We start from the raw sequence: 24745 nt of genomic DNA, 5'->3' as shown, positions 1-24745 counted from the left end.
TCCTGGCCTCTGGCAGTTTCCCCATATTATTACTGATGCTCTGATCCTGGCCTCTGGCATTTTCCCCATATATTTCTGATGCTCTGATCCTGGCCTCTGCATTTTCCCCATATTCGATGCCTCTGGCATTTCCCATATATTCTGATGCTCTGATCCTGGCCTCTGGCATTTTCCCCATATATTACTGATGCTCTGATCCTGGCCTCTGGCAGTTTCCCCATATATTTCTGATGCTCTGATCCTGGCCTCTGGCATTTTCCCCATATATTACTGATGCTCTGATCCTGGCCTCTGGCATTTTCCCCATATATTACTGATGCTCTGATCCTGGCCTCTGGCATTTTCCCCATATATTACTGATGCTCTGATCCTGGCCTCTGGCATTTTCCCCATATATTACTGATGCTCTGATCCTGGCCTCTGGCATTTTCCCCATATATTCTCTGATGCTCTGATCCTGGCCTCTGGCATTTTCCCCATATATTACTGATGCTCTGATCCTGGCCTCTGGCATTTTCCCCATATATTTCTGATGCTCTGATCCTGGCCTCTGGCATTTTCCCCATATATTTACTGATGCTCTGATCCTGGCCTCTGGCATTTTCCCCATATATTACTGATGCTCTGATCCTGGCCTCTGGCATTTTCCCCATATATTACTGATGCTCTGATCCTGGCCTCTGGCATTTTCCCCATATATTACTGATGCTCTGATCCTGGCCTCTGGCATTTTCCCCATATATTACTGATGCTCTGATCCTGGCCTCTGGGCATTTTCCCCATATATTACTGATGCTCTGATCCTGGCCTCTGGCATTTTCCCCATATATTACTGATGCTCTGATCCTGGCCTCTGGCATTTTCCCCATATATTACTGATGCTCTGATCCTGGCCTCTGGCATTTTCCCCATATATTTCTGATGCTCTGATCCTGGCCTCTGGCATTTTCCCCATATATTACTGATGCTCTGATCCTGGCCTCTGGCATTTTCCCCCATATATTACTGATGCTCTGATCCTGGCCTCTGGCAGTTTCCCCATATATTTCTGATGCTCTGATCCTGGCCTCTGGCATTTTCCCCATATATTACTGATGCTCTGATCCTGGCCTCTGGCATTTTCCCCATATATTTCTGATGCTCTGATCCTGGCCTCTGGCATTTTCCCCATATATTACTGATGCTCTGATCCTGGCCTCTGGCATTTTCCCCATATATTACTGATGCTCTGATCCTGGCCTCTGGCAGTTTCCCCATATATTACTGATGCTCTGATCCTGGCCTCTGGCATTTTCCCCATATATTACTGATGCTCTGATCCTGGCCTCTGGCATTTTCCCCATATATTACTGATGCTCTGATCCTGGCCTCTGGCATTTTCCCCATATATTACTGATGCTCTGATCCTGGCCTCTGGCAGTTTCCCCATATATTACTGATGCTCTGATGCTCTGATTCCTGGCCTCTGGCATTTTCCCCATATATTTCTGATGCTCTGATCCTGGCCTCTGGCATTTTCCCCATATATTACTGATGCTCTGATCCTGGCCTCTGGCATTTTCCCCATATATTACTGATGCTCTGATCCTGGCCTCTGGCATTTTCCCCATATATTACTGATGCTCTGATCCTGGCCTCTGGCAGTTTCCCCATATATTACTGATGCTCTGATCCTGGCCTCTGGCATTTTCCCCATATATTACTGATGCTCTGATCCTGGCCTCTGGCATTTTCCCCATATATTACTGATGCTCTGATCCTGGCCTCTGGCATTTTCCCCATATATTTCTGATGCTCTGATCCTGGCCTCTGGCATTTTCCCCATATATTACTGATGCTCTGATCCTGGCCTCTGGCATTTTCCCCATATATTTCTGATGCTCTGATCCTGGCCTCTGGCATTTCCCCCATATATCGTTACTGATGCTCTGATCCTGGCCTCTGGCATTTCCCCATATATTTCTGATGCTCTGATCCTGGCCTCTGGCATTTTCCCCATATATTTGTTCTGATCCTGGCCTCGCATTTCCCATAATTCTGATGCCTGATCCTGGCCTCTGGCATTTTCCCCATATATTTCTGATGCTCTGATCCTGGCCTCTGGCATTTTCCCCATATATTACTGATGCTCTGATCCTGGCCTCTGGCATTTTCCCCATATATTTCTGATGCTCTGATCCTGGCCTCTGGCATTTTCCCCATATATTTCTGATGCTCTGATCCTGGCCTCTGGCATTTTCCCCATATATTACTGATGCTCTGATCCTGGCCTCTGGCATTTTCCCCATATATTTCTGATGCTCTGATCCTGGCCTCTGGCATTTTCCCCATATATATATTACTGATGCTCTGATCCTGGCCTCAGGCATTTTCCCCCATATATTACTGATGCTCTGATCCTGGCCTCTGGCATTTTCCCCATATATTTCTGATGCTCTGATCCTGGCCTCTGGCATTTCCCCCATATATTACTGATGCTCTGATCCTGGCCTCTGGCATTTTCCCCATATATTACTGATGCTCTGATCCTGGCCTCTGGCATTTTCCCCATATATTACTGATGCTCTGATCCTGGCCTCTGGCATTTTCCCCATATATTACTGATGCTCTGATCCTGGCCTCTGGCATTTTCCCCATATATTACTGATGCTCTGATCCTGGCCTCTGGCATTTTCCCCATATATTACTGATTCTTTCTGATCTGATCCTGCCTCTGGCAGTTTCCCCATATATTTCTGATGCTCTGATCCTGGCCTCTGGCATTTTCCCCATATATTTCTGATGCTCTGATCCTGGCCTCTGGCATTTTCCCCATATATTACTGATGCTCTGATCCTGGCCTCAGGCAGTTTCCCCATATATTTCTGATGCTCTGATCCTGGCCTCTGGCATTTTCCCCATATATTTCTGATGCTCTGATCCTGGCCTCTGGCATTTTCCCCATATATTACTGATGCTCTGATCCTGGCCTCAGGCATTTTCCCCATATATTTCTGATGCTCTGATCCTGGCCTCTGGCATTTTCCCCATATATTACTGATGCTCTGATCCTGGCCTCTGGCATTTTCCCCATATATTACTGATGCTCTGATCCTGGCCTCTGGCAGTTTCCCCATATATTACTGATGCTCTGATCCTGGCCTCTGACAGTTTCCCCATATATTTCAGATGCTCTGATCCTGGCCTCTGGCATTTTCCCCATATATTTCTGATGCTCTGATCCTGGCCTCTGGCATTTTCTTTTTTTTTACCATGATAAGAGTAACATTTCCTTGTAAATGATCTGGATCAGGTCATTGATATTGTTAGATGGTACATGGAACTTATGGTAATAGATAAATAATAATGATAGTCAGATTTAACAACAAAGGGATTTTATTTAATCTAATGGTGACAACAACAATTAGGAATTGAAACAATATAAGAACATAATTATATATATAGACAATAAAAATACTTTTATATACATACATTGTACTTATGATGAATATTCATACAGAAAATGAGTGAAAACAAATGTATAGTTTGGTTGGCAATCAATTTGTATAGAACTTTTTATTTCCATTAAAGATTTCAAAATTACCATATTTGAGCCAATAAGTGCCCCTGTCCCCTTAATTTCACTTACATTGACTTTAATACAGACTGAAAATTTCGCTTGATTTCTCTCTAGATTTGTATATAGATTTTCTCTAGATTTCTCTATAGATACCTCACTAGATTCCCCTATAGATTTCTCCATAGATTTCTCTACAGATTTCTCTATGGATTCCTCTATAGATTCCTCTATAGATTTCTCTATAGATTCCTCTATAGATTTCTCGATATATTTCTGTATAGATTTCTCTATAGATTTCTCCCTATATTTCTCTTTAGATTTCTCTATAGCTTTCTCTGTAGATTTCTCTATAGATTTTTCTATAGATTTGTCTAGATTTCTCTAGTTTTCTCTAGTTTTCTCAGTAAATTTCTTTTAAGATTTCTCTGTAGATTTCTCTATAAATTTCTCTATAGATTTCTTTTGTAAATTAATTAATGACTTGAAGACCTTGGAATAATTTTGTGAAATGTTTTTAACCACCCTAGGTGTTTATTGGGTCAAATATGATAACCTATTACGGGGATTTAGATGATTCAATAATGTGCATATGTTTGAATCTTATGTTGGACGTCTTTATATTCAAATGATACCAATTTTACCAAATTAGAGTTATAACAACTGGACAAGTTGTTGATTGCTAGCAAGCTCAAAAATAGATTAATGGAAAATCCTGATGACTCTAAAGTAAGCAATGTCTAATAACTGACAGCCCAGTTTCAGATGAAAAATAAATCCTAACAAATTGTGTATTGCTTGATAAACAGATTTAACATTGAAGGATGAAATCTCAATGAATTTTCTTTTGTAGTTTGGATCATTAATTTCATTTTTGTTTGTTTCTAATTATGGATTATGGATGTTTAATTAATGCATGTGTGAGTTTCATAGTGGAGGAATAGACAGTTTTATATATCAAACATTTTGTTTCTGAGGCACATTCACATGTATGATTAATAAACAGGTAGAAATGTATGCACCATCACAGTACACAATTATTATACATTTGACATACATCAAAGTTCACATATTGTACAAAATTAATTATGATATCAACTTTCATATTCATAGACTGATATTATTATAACATTGAATATGATTGGATAGTTTTATGTCAGTATGATGCAGTCTTTGAAGTGGATGATTTATATCATATTTATATTTATAGTGTAAAAGCTCATCAGGGTACACATTTATTGATGACATCATCATTTAAGGCTAATGGTGTCATTTTTAGATCCAATCATTCACAATCAGCACAAGGGTATGAATACTTCACAAAACATGATCATGTGTTATGTTGATTTATAACGTTATATATTGTCCATAGTTATACGTAGCTCACACATTTTGTGATGATGTGTTCACAACTCTCAGCTATTGATGACATCATATATTGTTCATAGCTCATACACATATTGATGACATCATAACACACACATATTGATGACATCATAATTTGTCCATGCATGTGTTATATAGGTCACACATTTATTGATGACATCATAGCATCCATATAGTTAAATTGTCATTGATTACTGTTTGATTGGTATTATAAGTGCACTATAAGTATCACTGAAAAATCATTCTGGATTAATACATGTTTTGATGACATCACCATTCTTTGTGTTCTCGGCAATCTTCCACAGACTCCCATCCCACTATTCTGAGTCTATTGGCATTGTTCCCTTTTAGGAGCATATATCATCAACATAATCTGACCCACAAACACTAAAATTCAGTCATAAGACTGACTGATATCATGTGACTATCACATGATCAAAATGTAAATCAATCTTTTTCACTGTCTTTTTCATTATCAGACAAAGGCTCTGGTTTTTCATACAGAGTCGCTGTTATAGAGTTCTTCTTGCTGTCTATCTTCTCTGTCCTGATCAGGGCCTCGGGTGAAAGTGACGAGACCTTCGTCTGCATAGTCATGCTGTTCGTTTGGCTGCTGTTGTTGCGTGTGATGGAATGTCCGTTTTTGAAATTGACTAATAATAAAAAAGATCCATCCTTGCGACGAAAGTGAAAAAAATTTTGAAATGTCCAGCACATGACGCGGCGAAATTTGTTGTTGAATGCACAGTAAAGTACAAAGTTGATAGAAAGATTGCACCATACAAGTAGGTTACTGATGTAGCCAGTGATTCTATATGCCGGTAGGAGACCGAATTCTTCCTGTGTGTAACCTTTTCCAAAAAGTGCATATGCAATTGGAAAGTCTGCAAAGGCTGATGGAATCATGCAAATTATAAATAGAAATACTATACTTATGAGTGTAATAGTGAGGCGCATCTGCTCTCGCTGCCACGCTGCTTCTTTATTGTTGCGGATCTGAAGAACCTCGCGTTGGATGCTGGCTCTCTTAACTGCAACCACAAGGTAGATGTTGGCTGTGCTAAGAATAACAAGTGGAATGAAATTGATGACAAGTGCGTAAACCCAATTGATGGCATGAAAAGTGTCGCTTTTACGGAATACTGTGGAGTTAAGGAATGGTGTACCGTCAGGAAGGTAACTGACTTTGAACACGAGAAAACGGGGAATGTTTAGTGCTAGAATTAGGAGTATAATGCAGACGATTTTCACCTTAGCACTGGTGCGGTCACACGTGGCTTTAGCCCACAGAGGGTGACGCACAAAGAGAAACCTCTCGATGGTGAGCAGCACAACTATCCACACACTGGAGTTGGTACAAATATTCACAAACGGAATGAATATGTGCGCTTCGAAAAACCGCCAGAAGTACACTCCTTGGTTTTTGTGTGAGAACACCATGAAGAGAAATGAAAGGAGAAGAGCACCAAGATCTGTAAAGGCAAGACCTGTTAAATATGTGTATGGCGACTCTTTCAGCTGGTGCTGCATCAGCACGATTAAGTTCAGAATATTACACAATATACCAAAGGCACAGATACTTGGTCCTAAGTACGTGTAGATGATTTTGGCCCATTGCTGATCAGCGCCAGATGTGACCATTACCGATGTCACATTTGATAGTGTGGCATTAGTGGTAGTCGTCCAGTTCACATTGTCCATTCCTGTTGTATTGTAGTTGAGGTAAATTGATGCGGCATCATTCACCATGGTTGTACTGTAGTTGGTGGCTGACATTGTGTCCACGGCGTTGGTCACTCTCAAATATCCTTGTTAGAATTACATCTCTCCTCTCAAGGATGGCTTTGACTGGATTGCTTAATCTGTAAGAAACAAAATGGTGGAATTATTTCTTAAAGCTAATTAGTTGCAATTGTGGGTTTCGTGTCCTATTAACAGTATAAGGTTTTTAAAAACTTTGCCAGTGGAGGAAAGTTGGATAACCATGAGAAAAATAACCAACCTATGATTATTTGCCCCAAGTGTAATTCAAACTTAGACTACAGAACCTAAAGGCAATTGGGATAATATGTTTCAACATTTCAAACACTCAGCTACTGTAAATTATGTTAAAATATATAACACACTAGAATAAGAATAGAACAAAAAACATCAACAACGATAAACATATATTGTTTAATGGGGTAGCACTATGACTTTTTGATTGTTCCCTCTATCACAATGAGACACTACTGGATATTTAATGTACCACAGCCTCCCTAATATATATTGAACAACTTAACAGATTCACATGAACTGATTAATATATGACGAAGGCCACACCCCTATATATTGATAAGACAGCAGCAAAATCCAATCAAATCAAGTTACCTATTGACACTGTTGAAAATTGAACTTAAGTACATACACACTGTTTGTAAAGACCACCCTTTAGACAAAGGTTGTTAATAGACAAATGGTCTGTATACAGGGGTGGTCTGCTAAGGCAGGTTTTACTGTACTAGAAAAGTGTTGTTATAAAGCAGGTGGTCTTTATACAGGGGTAGTCTGCTAAGGCAGGTTTTATTGTACTAGAAAAGTGTTGATATAAAGCAGGTGGTCTTTATACAGGGGTAGTCTGCTAAGGCAGGTTTTATTGTACTAGAAAAGTGTTGATATAAAGCAGGTGGTCTGTATACAGGGGTGGTCTGCTAAGGCAGGTTTTACTGTACTAGAAAAGTGTTGTTATAAAGCAGGTGGTCTTTATACAGGGGTAGTCTGCTAAGGCAGGTTTTATTGTACTAGAAAAGTGTTGATATAAAGCAGGTGGTCTGTATACAGGGGTGGTCTGCTAAGGCAGGTTTTATTGTACTAGAAAAGTGTTGATATAAAGCAGGTGGTCTGTATACAGGGGTGGTCTGCTAAGGCAGGTTTTACTGTACTACAAAAGCATTGTTATAAAGCAGGTGGTCTTTATACAGGGGTAGTCTGCTAAGGCAGGTTTTATTGTACTAGAAAAGTGTTGATATAAAGCAAGTGGTCTGTATACAGGGGTGGTCTGCTAAGGCAGGTTTTACTGTACTAGAAAAGTGTTGTTATAAAGCAGGTGGTCTTTATACAGGGGTAGTCTGCTAAGGCAGGTTTTATTGTACTAGAAAAGTGTTGATGTAAAGCAAGTGGTCTGTATACAGGGGTGGTCTGCTAAGGCAGGTTTTACTGTACTAGAAAAGTGATTTTATAAAGCAGGTGGTCTTTATACAGGGATGGTCTGCTAAGGCAGGTTTTACTGTACTACAAAAGCATTGTTATAAAGCAGGTGGTCTTTATACAGGGGTAGTCTGCTAAGGTAGGTTTTATTGTACTAGAAAAGTGTTCATATAAAGCAAGTGGTCTGTATACAGGGGTAGTCTGCTAAGGCAGGTTTTATTGTACTAGAAAAGTGTTGTTATAAAGCAGGTGGTATTTATACAGGGGTAGTCTGCTAAGGCAGGTTTTATTGTACTAGAAAAGTGTTGATATAAAGCAAGTGGTCTGTATACAGGGGTGGTCTTCTAAGGCAGGTTTTACTGTACTAGAAAAGTGTTTTTATAAAGCAGGTGGTCTTTATACAGGGGTGGTCTGCTAAGGCAGGTTTTATTGTACTAGAAAAGTGTTGATATAAAGCAGGTGGTCTTTATACAGGGGTGGTCTGCTAAGGCAGGTTTTACTGTACTAGAAAAGTGTTTTTATAAAGCAGGTGGTCTTTATACAGGGATGGTCTGCTAAGGCAGGTTTTATTGTACTAGAAAAGTGTTGTTATAAAGCAGGTGGTCTTTATACAGGGGTGGTCTGCTAAAGCAGATTTTACTGTACTAGAAAAGTGTTGATATAAAGCAGGTGGTCTGTATACATGGGTGGTCTACTAAGGCAGGTTTTACTGTACTAGAAAAGTGTTGATATAGAGCAGGTGGTCTTTATACAGGGGTAGTCTGCTAAGGTAGGTTTTTATGTACTAGAAAAGTGTACTAGATATATAAAGCAAGTGGTCTGTATACAGGGCTGGTCTGCTAAGGCAGATTTTACTGTACTAGAAAAGTGTTGATATAAAGCAGGTGGTCTTTATACTGGGGTGGTCTGCTAAGACAGGTTTTACTGTATTTATGCTCCCTGTGATAACACCTGCCATAGGCCTAGAAGTCTAACAGAGCCATTCAGCACCAGTATTTCACTGCTAATCTCAGTGAGGCTGAGACAAAGATGTAAAATGTCTGTGTGTGGGGAGGAGGACATTCCTATAGCAGATGTTCGCTAAAGTGGCAACTATATGTCATTGTACCCATCCTTCACAACATACCATACTAGATCTGCAGTTTCATTGTAATAACATAGATACTCTGATAGTTGTATGAAGCATATCTCTAACTGGCTTCTGGCTTTCCTTAGTTAGAAAACAGCACTTAGAATTTCATAAGTCTTACTTTCATACCACAAAATGAAAAACTTTTTTGATAACTAGGATATTTAATGTAATTTTGATAAGACCAACATAAATGAATTACTTCTTAAAATTCATATTTATCTAAAGATTTAATTTAACTTCCTTGCATTTGATGCTGACTTAATTAATTAGATTGTCATTATTGGGAAACATAATGAAAGAAAAATGTGATTTATTTTACTTTGATTAAATATATCATTACATTTATAATGTATTTCCTAATGAGTTTGCAATTATTTTCATATAATGTCTTTCAAATATTGTCAAAAATTAATAATAAACCATTTTGCATGCTTTTCATATTCTAGTTACATGATTCTGTTTGGTTTCAGATTTCTATTGTTTTGTGACCTCAGTAAATGACATATTAATCTTTAGCACCCCTATGTAATGACTGGCCGGTAATAATGATACCTTTCTGTATTGTTTTACCTTTGATGGTTTTATATTGTGACTAAATTACTTATGAATTAATCGGATTACAGATTTTCAGATATGACAAAGCATTATTTGACCAATGTTATGATATGTTGTACAGGATGTGATTCTTCCTCTTTTCAGAGGATTTCCTTTATGGAACAATATTAATAAGAAAATGTGATCTGAAACATTTTAAAATGGCCTTTTTAAATTACGCTTTAAGGGGAGTACTAGTGTTCCCTCTAGTTTGTTGAGAGTTTCCTCCCTTTGCTGATAGACCAATCATATTTCTGGTTGTACAAGATGTCGGAGAAGATATTTAACTTCTAAATATGACAACAAATAGGGTAACTTTTAATCCAGAAAATAGATACAGTATAACACCTCGAACTCGAACTCGCATTCCTCGAATACCCCCTATTCCTCGAACTGATCCCATGGTCCCGACCGTGCCCTTATATAATTTATGTAATAAAACCCCGGATAGCTCGAACTGCTATTCGTCGAATACCCCTCATTCCTCGAACAGAAATATATCCCGTTCCCGTCAAATGCATAGTACTTAAAGAAACTATCTATTTGTCGAACAGTGCTTCTATCATATGGATGCGGAAGTTGTCAATTGGATTATTTAACAGAAATGAGGATTGTCCTAACGAGTCACGGCTCCTCATTCCGTTATGTTATCAGTATTCAATTTCCATCTTTTGCGGTTGCTAGTCTTTTTAATGTTTTAGTTGAAGTTAAGGTTGAAAGGACAGAGCTCATCCATACGCAGCAAATCAATGTTATTTTTAATCAATGCCTTCCGTATATTGTTTTTTTTACGAATTGGGTCACTTAACTTTCGCGGTTTCTGTAAGCATCGTTTCCTCTTACATTAGTGCCTTTCAAATACGATGATATTTTGATTAGCAATTTTACAGTGCTTATGCATCATTTTTAAATCATTTAAAATCATCTGCCAATGGCGAATTTTAATCAATATACTACACTGTACCTCTTGACCTTCATGTAGATAGCTAACTAGACATTTGCTCTGCCTAATTTACACTTCAAATTCTCTCCAGCATTTCAAAACGTGCATTTTTATAAAATACACATTTTAATAACATAACGATCGAAACTCACCGTTATAAATATTTCAAATTCTGGAAAACAATATTTAAATCGTTATTAACATGCAAGCTTTGTCACAGACTGTGGCAATTTTTAGCATTTCACAATGTGCATATTTATAAAATTCACATTTTATTAACATAACAATCATTGAAAATCACCGTTATGAATAATTTAGATTCTAGAAAACAATACTTACTATGTTATCGACATACAAGGTTTGTCACAGAATAGCAATTTTCAGCAATTCACAACGTTGAACGATTGAATATCGCCCTTATATATATACAAATGTTTTAAATGCTGGAAAATAATACTTCAAACGTTATTGACATGCAAGGTTCGTCACAGACTGTGGCCAGTACATATGCCTATTTTGGCAAACCTTGGATGAGTCGAATACCTCGTATTCCTCGAACTATGAACCTGGTCCCTTGCAGTTCGAGTTTAAGGGGTTTTACTGTATATCAAATCTGAAAATAGGTCTGAATGTTCCCTTGTATTGATGTTATATCTGCTTTGGTATATTAGAGAGTTATCTGCCCCTTTATTCTGTATTTGCATGTTACAGAGTTATTTGCCCTTTATTCTGTACTTGCATATTACAGAGTTATCTGACCTGTATTCTGTAATTGCATTTAACAGTTATCTGCACTTTTAGGTAGGTATTTATTATTATGTTATGTGTTTTCGAGCATTATTGATGATTATATCATAGTTTTCAGAGAAAAAGATGAATGTAACTCATTCTCAAAATAATGTCAAAATAGACACCTATAAGCACAAGGGAGGTAACTGCAATATACAAAGACAGAATTTTAAAGTTTTAATAAAAATGAAAATTTCAAAATTTGAAATTGCTTGACAAATGTATAGATATATTATTAGGATACACACCAAGCACCTCAGTTGAACATATATTCCGGGTTGTTTATTTACTTTCTTAAACAAATGTTTACAGAGTAATTGACAACAATATTTTGTTTAATTTTGCGAATGAGAGTCCTTTTGTTTCTATGTTTTTAAAACTGATTTTTAAACAATGACAATTAACTAGGCAGATTCACAGTCGCAGAGATAATATAGCTAGCGTTTATAGATATTATAATACAGGCTTTGTTTGTTATTTGTGCGATAAAGCAATCACCTGATTCAGGTACAGATTAGGACTTAGTTAATGTTATGGTATTCAGGGTGACGAATTACAGGATGCATTAGGAAGATTACCCGACAGATATTCCATGTAATCAATATATTCTGTGGCCAGACAAATGACTCCGGCCATATTCAGTAATCCTACTACAATGTTATTGTGTTGTTTGCAACACTGCTTGACCTGCCTGATGTTAATTAATTAATATTAGATAGTCAATGGGTTTGAACAGATATTACAGAGTTCTTGTGAATGCTATTGATATTATTGCTAAAAATTTTCCAACATATTGATGTTTTCTTTTGAATTAGCTATGTGTAGCCTGTATTCCATGTTCTTTCTACAATTTTGTTACCGTAAATTGGGATAATTTGGCATCAGGAAAATTTTACCAAAATAGGGTGGTTACATTTAGGTGTGTTTAAATTTGGCATTTTTCTATGCCATGTGAATTTTTGGTGTATAATTGATTTGATAAAAGAAAAAAATTGTTGAAGATTTACTTTGTTTATACATAGATCACGCAATAATGGAAAACTTAAGTGATTAGTTTTCAAATTCAAATAGTTTTTAAGCCTTATCTATAGAAAGACAACACTTTGAAATATTGGTCTTCAATACCAGTGATTAATACTCACACATCTAATTATATACATTTTGGCACTTAACAAAGACTCGCACAGATAACATTATTTTTCCGATTGACAGCACACACCTTAAATGTATGTTTTAAATAAGTGATCGAGTAATTTATCCGGGAGTAGGTGTTCACGTATGTAATAAATGGTATGTAGATGCGTTGATCGTTATATATATAAATAAATGGTGTGTTAAATTTTTGCGCTCTTATGCCAAATAAGCCAAACTGACCACATCCAAAATATCTCAACTTAAGGTAAATGATGGATAAAAACAATAGTTATAACCCCCCCCCCCCCTGCACCCGCAACAGAGTAAAAGGAGGGGGGTTATACTGAAATCTGGAATCAGGTTGTCCGTCTGTCTGTTTGTGTCTGTTTGTCTTTAGACACAACTTTGTCCGGCGAACTCCTCCTAAACTAAAGATTTTGACAGTTTAAGTTTCACATGAGTCTCGTCTTCAAGGATGTATATGTACCTGGTATATTAGTTAATGAAAAAAGAATTGGTAAAACATTGGTGAAAGGATCATGTTGATTTCGCGATGTTTTATTGACCATGTGCATGAAGATTTTAATAAGTGCTTTAGTTTGAAATTTTGGTTTTTATTTGATCAGCTTAACTTCCTATTAACAGCCAGGGTCATTTAAGTATGGATCAAGTTTATACATGTAGTTGCATGAAAGCCGGACTAACCAGAGGAAAAATCTCCAACCACCTGTCAGTACTTAGCTTTCGAATCCCCATAGTGGATTCAAACTTGCAGTCTAGAGTTGAAAGGCCTGTATAAATGGTATCTGTCAGGGCATCTTAACCAGTTGGACACTGCGGCAATAAGTATGTTTGATTTAGAAGATTTTGATTATTGCTTTAGTTTGGAATTGCATGATCTCATCTTAGAAATGTAATTTTGTAGTTATAATGAAACCCCAATGCTAGAGAAAGTCATTGATTCAAGTATAATGGACAGGATATTGGATACAGCTTGAGAAAACATTTTCCTGAATGAAAATTTTAAATTTCAATTTTCTTTATTATCTGAGAAAATTGCAGTTTGAAAATGATTTTATATTTAGGTTGAAAAGAAACGCTTTTTACATTTAATCCTAAAGTCTTGGAGAAAATGATTAGTTCTGAAGATTTAAGAAAATCTAGGATTCTTTAGGCAAATCCAGAACACTGATCATTTAAATATTGAACGTCTTTCAGTTGGCATTCATAGCCAATATGACTAGACTGATGAATGCCAACTGTGCTTGATAAGGTTACATAGTGGGACTGCAATGAAAATGTAAATATCAAATTTTGAAGATTTGTTATCCCATATTCCAATACATTAAAGACACATAAAGTTGGTAAATTTTACAATTTTGATATACGATAAGTTCCACCGGACAAAGTCACAAAAAGTGGGTAAATCTCACAATTTTGATTTACAATAAGTTCCACAGAACAAAGCATGAGTCTAGGTTATATAAAGCTGGTCTCAAAAATCAGTTTAAATCTTTATGATTTTAATTTGATCCTTATTTTAGAATTGATATGTTGTTTACAGAGCCTGATGTTTTGAGAGGCAGAATTTATAAGTTTGAATTGTAATTTGACATTACCGCCTAATAAGTTGTTGCTAAGAAGACATTTGGGTTTACATGAATGTGATCCTAAGTGATAGAAGTTCCACTAATTGATATATTATATGGAGCATCACAACATGGTGTTTGCTTCTAGATTGTATTTATACCCTGACCATAAATGAAGGGGTGAGCATGGGTTGTGGCATTACGTATTACTCTGCTGTGTTCTGTCCCATCTAGTCATGACCTAGCTATATTCCCACATAGTGTGTCTTTGTCCTTTTAAAAGTTGTCATACAAGATGAAGCTCGTCAATATGTCTTTACAAAATTTCTACTAATTGGTCAATATACCTTGATTGAACTGAAAATTGCTCTGTAAGTGTTTTTAAACAATGCATGGTTAGAGTTTTCAAGGCATCAGATGTTATTTGATTGCCATGGTTACCAAATAGATTTAAATGAAATTTGTAAGTTAATCTTAAAAACCAGTCAACATTTATAAATATGGTAATGTAAACCTGGTGGGTGAATTGTCACAGATAATTAATACAGATGAAATATTTTGAAGGTCAAGGAATGGGAGAATTGAAACTTGACTACTTTAAAATATTCAGATCTTGTCCTTCAAAAAAGAATATGTACTGTATGCATGTGCTGATTTTCAAAGAATATAGGACAATGGGAAATGACATGGAAACAGGACTCTAATACCTGACACAGTACGTATATATATAAAAGATCACCAAAATCAATGACCACCAGGTCATCAGCATTATCATACCATTTTCATTAGACAGGTTTGATTGTAAATCAAATCAAATATGAACAATAATAGTATAAAACATATCTCAATAAACATTTTAAAAGAAACATCAATCTTACCTTGCTCATTGTGATAGCATTAAACTCCTAATTTCTATTATCAATTGAATTAATCCCTGGCAGTTACAATATTTAGATTTGTAATTTCTTTGTCTGTTTACAATTAAGTTTCAGACAAAGAGAAAATATCAGGTCGAGAGTTAACAGTTGATGTATATAGTGTAGGTACCGAGAGCTATCGGTTGCACCTGGACAAAAGACTACTATTATATACAGCAAATTGTTTACGGAAACACTGACGTTACAAGTTTATGAGTAAGACAAACGACTCATTCTTATGTTTCCCCTTATCATTACGAAAAACGGTACGATATGTAGGTTTTAAATGGCGATAACCTGTTGGTCTTTCATTGATTTTAGTGTATTGCCTATAGGGTCACGTTTCACCGACAGCGCTCTAAAGTGGAGATAGAAGTATTTTAGAACAGATTTGGTATACAATTAGCTGAAAAAAATGTCAGCATACATGTATACTTATATACACACTCTTGCTAATGTATGGTTATAATGAATTGGGCTAGTATAATTGCCATTGCTCTATTAACAATTCATACTATTGAATAATTATCGGAGCATTTATCTTTTATACCCAGAATATGCATGTGTGGTTGTAACAGGGAAAATTGTTTATGTTTCAGAGGGTTTTGATGTTAAATCTTGAGACCACCTATAAATTTACTTTCATAGTTAATTTGATCTGGGCCCCATAAGGTCAGTATGCGGATATATAATGCACCTTTGAAGGTCTCGGTCTTATACGATTGATTAGTTCATTAATTTCTTATCGGTTCGATACTTTACAACTGATTAACGATTTAATTAAATCACATGCATCATTTATGGGAATAAATTATTCAGATGTGAAATTTCATCCTCATACTTTCCTTAGGTAACAAAACTTTCATACCAGTTTATACTTGCAAGCAACAATTAAATCATACGAAAGCTTAAAGCTAAGTAAAATAACATATTATAGTTTATTGAAATTCATTGATAATGAACAAACTGACTGAAACACATACAAAACTTTGCAGTTCTTTTTTCTATTGTATGTTAAAATGAGACTCCTAATCCAGCTTATATTCCATCTCAGTCCTAGTGTTGTTTCATTGAAACAGAGGGTTATATTTGTTTTATCAATTATTTGTAGTTTTCATATTATAGTCAAGCATTATCTTTGAATTATCAAAGCATGAGACAAAAAAAAAAAAAAAAAACAACGTTCAGTTTCTCCTCAAATTCATAAAAATACATCATACAGACTGATTATTATAATAAAGCTGATATTACATCAGTGTTCTTTTTAAGAACTGAAAAATTCTACTTGTTTTACATTTTGAAACTTCAAAAAAATTCACAAGACAATTTTGAGCATACAAAATGAAAATCTTAAAGAAGCGGTCGGAAACATTTTAATCGGAATATAGTGACTATTTGATAGAGTATATAGATTTGTCTAGTTGTCGTGTGTGTATTTGAAAAAGAAGGATGTAAATTTGAGTTGAATCGCAGGTTAGCTAGGTCAAAGGAATACTTTACTATGCAGGTATTGTTCTTTAGGTATGATGTAGTTTAACAATGCTATTGTTCCTTATAAAGCCTTTCAGTGAAGGATCAAGTCCGCTTACAAACTCTGTACAAGGGTAGTGTACTCTGTAACACGAAATCTAATCCACAATTAAACAATGAGTCGTCGTAACAAAAGTTAAGTCTGCAATGATGAAATGAATCTAATTCTGGTAATGCACTTGTTTTGGTCAAATATAATATTAACAAAAACTATTACTCAACTTTGACATGATTAAATATCAAATATAGAAGTCGTGGTTTCACCCCGAACTGTAAGTCTGAATTGATTTGTTGAGGTTTCACTCTTAACCAAAATCTGATGTTGAGTTTTTGTGGTTTCATCCATAACCCAAATTTGGCTTGATGTTGATTCCAAAATTAAAGTGATGACATTCATTCCTAATTATCCAAGTTTTAACTAGCTGATTTTGTCTAAAATGTTGACGTCATGATTTCATTTTCTAATTCCTGTTTGACCTACTTTTTCTAAGGATATTGACGTCAATCCTAATTTCATCCTTACCTCCATTGGTCTTTATTTGAAATCACGATTTTGTACCAAATCCAAACTTGTCCAAATTTTGTCCTAAATGTCCTGATATCATCCCTGCCCTTTATAGATATGAATATATTATTGAGATTCAGACTGACCGCTGTCCGGTTGTTGGTACAATACTGGTGATGACAGCTAATTATTGGAAGGTGCAGCTGTCCTTTAGACAACCTTCGCCAGGCTTTACCGCTAATTAAATGATCAGATAATTGGTGCAAGATTAACCGGGTCTTAATTTACTGTAAAGCAAATGGTAGAAATCCAGCTAAAATGTCCTGCCTTTGAAAAGAAGGTATTTTTGGGGTTCAGACTTCACTTGATTTCCTAGAGTTTCATTTTCTATGAAGCTTTGCTTGATCATGATCCTTTGAATTAAGCATTAAAACACATCATGTGTCATCTTTTGGTAGTCATGCTCAAGTGGTGCTCATAGAGAATGATAAATTAATTAGTGAACACAGATAATTAACTTTGTAAACCCAAGTGCAGAAAAGTAAAGTTTGTATTATTTAATCAGGTTTTACAATCATTTAGCGGCCTCCCTCCTCACAGTATGATATTAATTTCATTGATTTTGAAATCAAAATGCATGTCTGTATCTGACATTTCATGTGACCATATGCTGTACTGTTTAGGCTATTGACAGCAAGATTCAAACAAACAATAGATCACAGGTAATATAGAGACAGTGACAGGAGCTGGAGTATGGGAGAGATACAAGTCCCCTGGTCAGGAATAGAGAGATGTCAGTCCCCTGGTCAGGAATAGAGATGTCAGTCCCCTGGTCAGGAATAGAGAGATGCCAGTCCCCTGGTCAGGAATATCGAGATGCCAGTTCCCTGGTCAGGAATAGAGAGATGTCAGTCCCCTGGTCAGGAATAGAGAGATGTCAGTCCCCTGGTCAGGAATAGAGAGATGTCAGTCCCCTGGTCAGGAATAGAGAGATGTCAGTCCCCTGCCCAGGAATAGAGAGATGTCAGTCCCCTGGTCAGGAATAGAGAGATGTCAGCCCCTGTCAGGAATAGAGAGATGTCAGTCCCCTGCAGAATAGAGAGATGTCAGTCCCTGGTAGGAATAGAGAGATGTCAGTCCCCTGGTCAGGAATAGAGTGATGTCAATCCCCTGGTCAGGAATAGAGAGATGTCAGTCCCCTGCCCAGGAATAGAGAGATGTCAGTCCCCTGGTCAGGAATAGAGAGATGTCAGTCCCCTGCCCAGGAATAGAGAGATGTCAGTCCCCTGGTCAGGAATAGAGAGATGTCAGTCCCCTGGTCAGGAATTGTGCATCTCTTGAAATACATAACTTGAGTTCCTCCGAATAAAACTATCATTGCCTGTATCACTGACATTAAAAAGGTTGATAGGAGGTAAAAAAGGAAAAAAAATCTTTATAGTTCAGATTTTAATTGACTATAAAAAGAGGGGCGTAGCTATACCATAGACTGCGATACATCCATGCATCCACATCATTTTTATGTTCATTTTAGAATTAATAATGATAAGGTTTATACACAAAATTTATAAGAAGCAAATTTTGTCTTTGCTTGTATCGTAAGATATACTATAGTTAAAATAACTCCCATGAGTATCTATACTCCCAACCAGATTTGTTAATATACAAGCAATTTTATTTAAACGTTAATGTTACTATAGTGACATTCTATTGCAACAAAAATGTGTGCTTACCATGGTACTTATAATATATATCCACAGTTCAATAGAATTTATCAAGAAATGTTGGGTGTCTCCATTTTGGAATGATCTAGTTTTATTAAGTATATTTTCAAAACAAAAGGAAGTAATTTTGATTGAATCATACAAGGAAATCTCTACAGAGAGGATTAACATCTCGTTATCTGTTTTGGAATGTGCTTTTGGTAATGGTGTCACTTTGGGTATCTTTGAGAGATGATGCCTATATAAGGCAGAGAAAAACTTTTGTCATTGCATCCACATTGTTTTAACCCTGGCTACACCCCTGAAGGAAAATCATGTTGGAAAAGGGGTATTGCAAATGCATAAGAAAGAATTAGACATGGCCCTTTCATTTTTTTTTTAAAGACAATTGCTATTATTGCAAGGAAATATTGGCACAATTGTGTATAGAACTTTGAACTACATGCAGTCAAATCATGTCTATGAAGACCACCCAATTAAGGGACCAAGGAATATTGGTCTATAGCCAAATTGTCTATATACACAGGTCAAATTTTTGTCTCAAGGACCATGAGGAAGTGGTCATATTAAGCAGGTGGTCTTTATACAGAGGTGGTCTCTATTAGGCAGGTTTTACTGTTAGTTGTTAGATATTAACTGAACTTATTCATCCTGAAATTTTATAGTGAACTATTCAAGTTTTAGTTTTGGGAGATTTAAAATGCATCTTCAGGGTTGTATGAGTTTAATTATATATATATATGTATACTTATTGGCACACACACCTATCATAATAGCTATAAAAAAGTCCATCATCTGAAAGATAACATATCTTCATTTTTTGTGTTATGATTATGCTGTAGGTGAAAATTTATGTCAATTGAAACTTTATTACTATAGCTACAAAAATGACAGATGGATATTGTTAGCTAATTTGCCAGTTAAGTTTTCAAAAGATAGGAATTTATTTATGAATGTTAGTCTTTATTGTTTGATTATCTAAAAGCATTTATAGCTGGTATCAGCTAGATAGGGGTGTGAAAAGATTTAATACCATAACTGACTATCACATATAGATCAGATATACTATCAAGTTGTGGAGAGTCAAGGACTATATTTCATATAAAATCAACGTAGATCAAATTTAATTAGTAGTTGTTGATAGTCTAGGAACATGTTTCATATGAAATCAATGTACATAAAATTTGATAAATAATTGCATGTTGATAGTTTAGGAAATCAAAAGTTATCAAATTATGAAGTGTATAGGTAATATGTTTCGTATGAAATCAATCTATATTTCCTGATTTTGTTTCCCCTGATACCAAAATTTTTTGCATTTACTCCGAATGTGAATTTCACAACTAAAATTTCGGATAATGTGGTCATGAAAATTAGGTTGATGACAATTTATGATATGTTGATATGGTGTGGGTGGTTTGGAGTGATTTACTTATTGCTATTTTAAATATTTTTTTATGGAATGGGGGTTGGTTGATCAGTGTAAGGGAAAAATGGGGTTGAAGTGTATGATAGATGAAGAATTGTACAGTGATCCCTTAGGGACCTGAGTGTCCATATTTAGAACGAACAACAATGGGGCCATTTATCCACCTACCTAAAGTACTATACTTGTAATACAGTGACTATAAATTCTCACAATAATCACATCATGTGCTCTTCAAGTTAGTGTGACAATAGATTAAGGTAACATTTTAATAATTTTACACATGTTTGCTGTCGTATGACACAGTTTAGCTGGGGCGTAGCCAGGTTATAGATACGGTCCTATTTGGTGACAGGTCAGCCCTTGAACACAATCTCTCACTGTTTTACTCCACATCAACAATCACGACTATTCATAGTCCAGTTAAATACCAATCAACGAGTTATCTGAAATTATGGTAAACGATTGTGTGTAGAATTGGAGGATATCTAATACACTAAGAGTGTAAAGATAATCGATAACTTTGTTGGCAAACAATGGCCACTTTCTTTGGAACGCTGCTTCTGATTTCATACCTGACTGATTTGGTCTGGATAAAGCCAATAATCTACAGGTACGCGATTTCAGTCCACAGCTGATCGCAGGTCAAGTTAAAGATCTGGCCTAACTATTCTAGACGGATGCTTATCATTAGGATCTTGTAAATAGATATACAGTATAGCCTGTCAAAGTCTGTCTAAACTGGCCCTTTTCTAATCCAGATCTCTGTATATATACAGTATAGCCTGTCAAAGCCTGTCTAAACTGGTCCTTGTCTAATTCAGATCTCTGTATATAGATATATACAGTATAGCCTGTCAAAGCCTGTCTAAACTGGCTCTTTTCTAATCCAGATCTCTGTATATATATAGTATAGCCTGTCAAAGCCTGTCTAAACTGGCCCTTTTCTAATCCAGATCTCTGTATATATACAGTATAGCCTGTCGAAGCCTGTCTAAACTTGGCCCTTGTCTAATCCAGATCTCTGTATATATACAGTATAGCCTGTCAAAGCCTGTCTAAACTGGCCCTTGTCTAATTCAGATCTCTGTATATATATATATATATACAGTATAGCCTGTCAAAGCCTGTCTAAACTGGTCCTTGTAGATCTCTGTATACCTATATATACAGTATAGCCTGTCAAAGCCTGTCTAAACTGGCCCTTGTCTAATCCAGATCTCTGTATACTCTGGCATAATTTTATGATATTTTCCGTCTGTCTACAATCTGTCTATACATATCACCAAAGGGTCAAGGAAAAGGTGGTCTTTATACACAAGTAAAATTGTGTTATAAGTAATCCATTTGGGACCCTTCAAAAGTCTTAATAAGTAGGTATCTTTATACAGAACTGGTCACTAAGACCGGTTTCACTTTACATAGAGACGACTTCTGTTGGGATAACACTTAAGTGTAGGATGTTAGGATTACATACTAATATAGGACATTAGGATTGCAACCTAGTGTAGGACATTAGGATTGCAACCTAGTGTAGGTTGTTAGGATTACATCCTAGTGTAGGATGTTAAGACTACATACAAATATAGGACATTAGGATTACATACTAGTGTAGGATGTTAGGATGACATCCTAGTGTAGGACATTAGGATTACATACTAGTGTAGGACGTTAGGATTAGATACTAGTGTAGGATGTTAGGATTACATACTAGTGTAGGATGTTAGGATTACATCCTAGTGTAGGACATTAGGATTACATACTAGTGTAGGACGTTAGGATTACATACTAGTATAGGATGTTAGGATTACATACTAGTGTAGGATGTTAGGATTACATCCTAGTGTAGGACATTAGGATTACATACTAGTGTAGGATGTTAGGATTACATCCTAGTGTAGGATGTTAGGATGACATCTTAGTGTAGGACATTAGGATTACATACTAGTGTAGGATGTTAGGATTACATACTAGTGTAGGATGTTAGGATTACATACTAGTGTAGAATGTTAGGATTACATCCTAGTGTAGGATGTTAGGATTACATCCTAGTGTAGGATGTTAGGATGACATCCTAGTGTAGGATGTTAGGATTACATACTAGTGTAGGACAAAGGACCAGACCTTATGGTCTGATATTACGATTTAGGATTGTCTTGAGTAGAGAGGATCAATCTCATGTATACTCTGGGATGAAGTCCTACAGACTTATAATTCTTTATTTGAATATTACAGAGTTATTTACCCTTGTCAGTTGGTGAGTATATCATCATACTTTTCAGAGAAAAAGTTTCGCTCTCAAAACAATAAAATCATCATTTGGATATCTACCTAACTGCAAGGGAGGTAACACTTTAATATGCAAAGACAGAATTAAAGGCCTTGAAGCTATGCTTATCTAAGTCTAGCTAGGATAAGGTGTTTGGGTCTTTAGGTTGATCAATATTTGTAACTTTTCATATACTTTTCATTGAGTATAATTGATGGTTGGTTCAGAAAAAGGAGCAATTTTTCTTATACTGAACCTGCCACGATTATTACTAGTGTTATTCCATGTTCCATTCAGTCAAATTATGTCATGTCCCATCCCATCCCAATCATTTTCATTGAAAATGGGAAAGTTCTTAAACAATAAGAGATAATTCAGCATTCCATCACAGTCATTTGTAGTTCTGCCCACACACAGTCGCCCACCATATATTGACCTATAATTTAGGCTTTAGTTCCACTACATCCTGGGATTAATCTATGTCCATGATTTAACGATCCTAATTAACATCTTGTAGACATCAGCTTATTAGATGTGACTTTAGCTCAGGTACCTACATATAGATTTCTGGATAAACTCAATTGTTTCCTTACTGAAAGGTATGAAAGTCTACCTGAATAATATATATATGTGATGCCTTTGGGCCCACTTAGAATAACTTTGCTCACAAAAGGTAATTATACTTGTCAGTGTACCAAATGAGGCCAATAGCATCTCATAATGCATTCAACATATCCCCATGACCTAAATGTACTCAGAATATTGTCTTATATTAAGACTAAATATTCTTAATTTTTTAAAGAGCAACCAGAATATTGTAATAAACCTGATAACCTCTGAATAATAGTATCATATAGCTGGTGATATTTGCATTATCTGACTGTATTGGGTGAAGTCCCACAATAACTGGCTTAAAATTCTTTTTAAAGTTTTGAAGAAAAAAATGAAACCAAACCAAACAAAATTGCATTTTACATTCTTTACTTGAAGTTTTCCATACAAATCTGAAAGTAACATGACTCTAACCCTACACCAACATGTTTATTCACTGTCATTGACCTTGATTTATCCAATCTTGATATTGACCTTCAACTTAACGACTTCTTCCTGGTATAGTGATAATTAGGGATGTCATGATTCATTAAGGTGTTAGATAGAATCTTGTACCGAGGTCACAATTTATAGACATAGGTGTGAGAAGATAAATGTCAAAAGCATGTTGATTTTTTTTTCATTGGAGAGGTCTTGTATTCATGATTTGAAGGTTACAGGAATTGTTTTGAGTTTGCTATCAGAGTCATTAGACTGTATAATGGATTCATTGGGACCCAGCTGATCTGTCCCCCTCCAACACTGCTGAGGGAGACAGTAGAGTTAATTAAGAGGCTCCACTTACTGCACAAGCTAATTGTACTGATAATAAGTTAGCACTAACTGGGTGATGGTCTCTATGTCTACAGTCACACGTCTGATCTGTGAGTAGCATGTGCTGCCAGCTGCCAAACAATGTAATGCACATGGTGTCGAACATGACAGAAATATGTGTTGATAGGAGGTACATGTTGGGGAGGAGCATGTGCGGATGGGTGGTGTGGGATGGGGAGGGGACTGTAGGTATAGTCTATGGAACAATGCTATCTGGACCCTGTTTTACAATCATTCCTTAACTTTAAGGAATTCCTTAACATAAAATTTCTTATAGGAAAGTATTACAGAAGTTAAGGAAGACATCTTAAGTAGGGAGCCTCCTTCTGTAATGCTTTCCTGTCTTATGTGGTATATCAAATTAAACAAATTCCTTAAAGTTAAGGAATGTTCATGAAACTGGGTCCTGTTTGTTGATTGTATTTCATTCCCTTGATTCAAATAGGTATGATACTTTAAGAGCATGTAGCTGTGACAACAAGTGAGAATTTCAGGAAATATCCTGGCAATATTGGGACAGTCAGAGGGCTAAAAAGTGGTCAAATGTCAAACACCATTCGACTACCACTGTTAGCAGATTCATATGTTAAAATTTTATGTATTTACACATTGTAGGAGAAAATATTTCACAGATGACTTA

General features: G+C 36.1%; 2 protein-coding genes across 3 annotated transcripts in view; one reads left to right on the top strand and one right to left on the bottom strand.

Moving 5' to 3' along the window:
* Nucleotides 1-24745, top strand: part of LOC138315374 (probable ATP-dependent RNA helicase DHX35) — a 182590-nt gene that overhangs the window by 52096 nt on the left and 105749 nt on the right. The window lies entirely within an intron of this gene.
* Nucleotides 3358-24745, bottom strand: part of LOC138315376 (FMRFamide receptor-like) — a 31475-nt gene continuing 10087 nt past the window's right edge. Inside the window, exons 1-2 of one of the 2 annotated variants that reach the window (XM_069256357.1) lie at nt 15188-15392; nt 3358-6804 (exon numbers count right to left, since the gene is read on the bottom strand). In XM_069256357.1, the coding sequence (XP_069112458.1) occupies nt 5390-6718 (1329 nt within the window). In that variant the 5' untranslated portion in view covers nt 6719-6804; nt 15188-15392 and the 3' untranslated portion in view covers nt 3358-5389. Of the gene's footprint in view, nt 6805-15187; nt 15393-24745 lie in introns of those variants that run through there. The other variant, XM_069256356.1, reaches the window with a different exon arrangement.

Source organism: Argopecten irradians, chromosome 2 (assembly GCF_041381155.1).
Source record: "Argopecten irradians isolate NY chromosome 2, Ai_NY, whole genome shotgun sequence".
In the NCBI taxonomy this organism is placed as follows: Eukaryota; Metazoa; Mollusca; class Bivalvia; order Pectinida; family Pectinidae; genus Argopecten; species Argopecten irradians.
The sequence above is the reverse complement of the archived record's forward strand: the minus strand, read 5'-3'. Positions and strand labels throughout refer to the sequence as shown.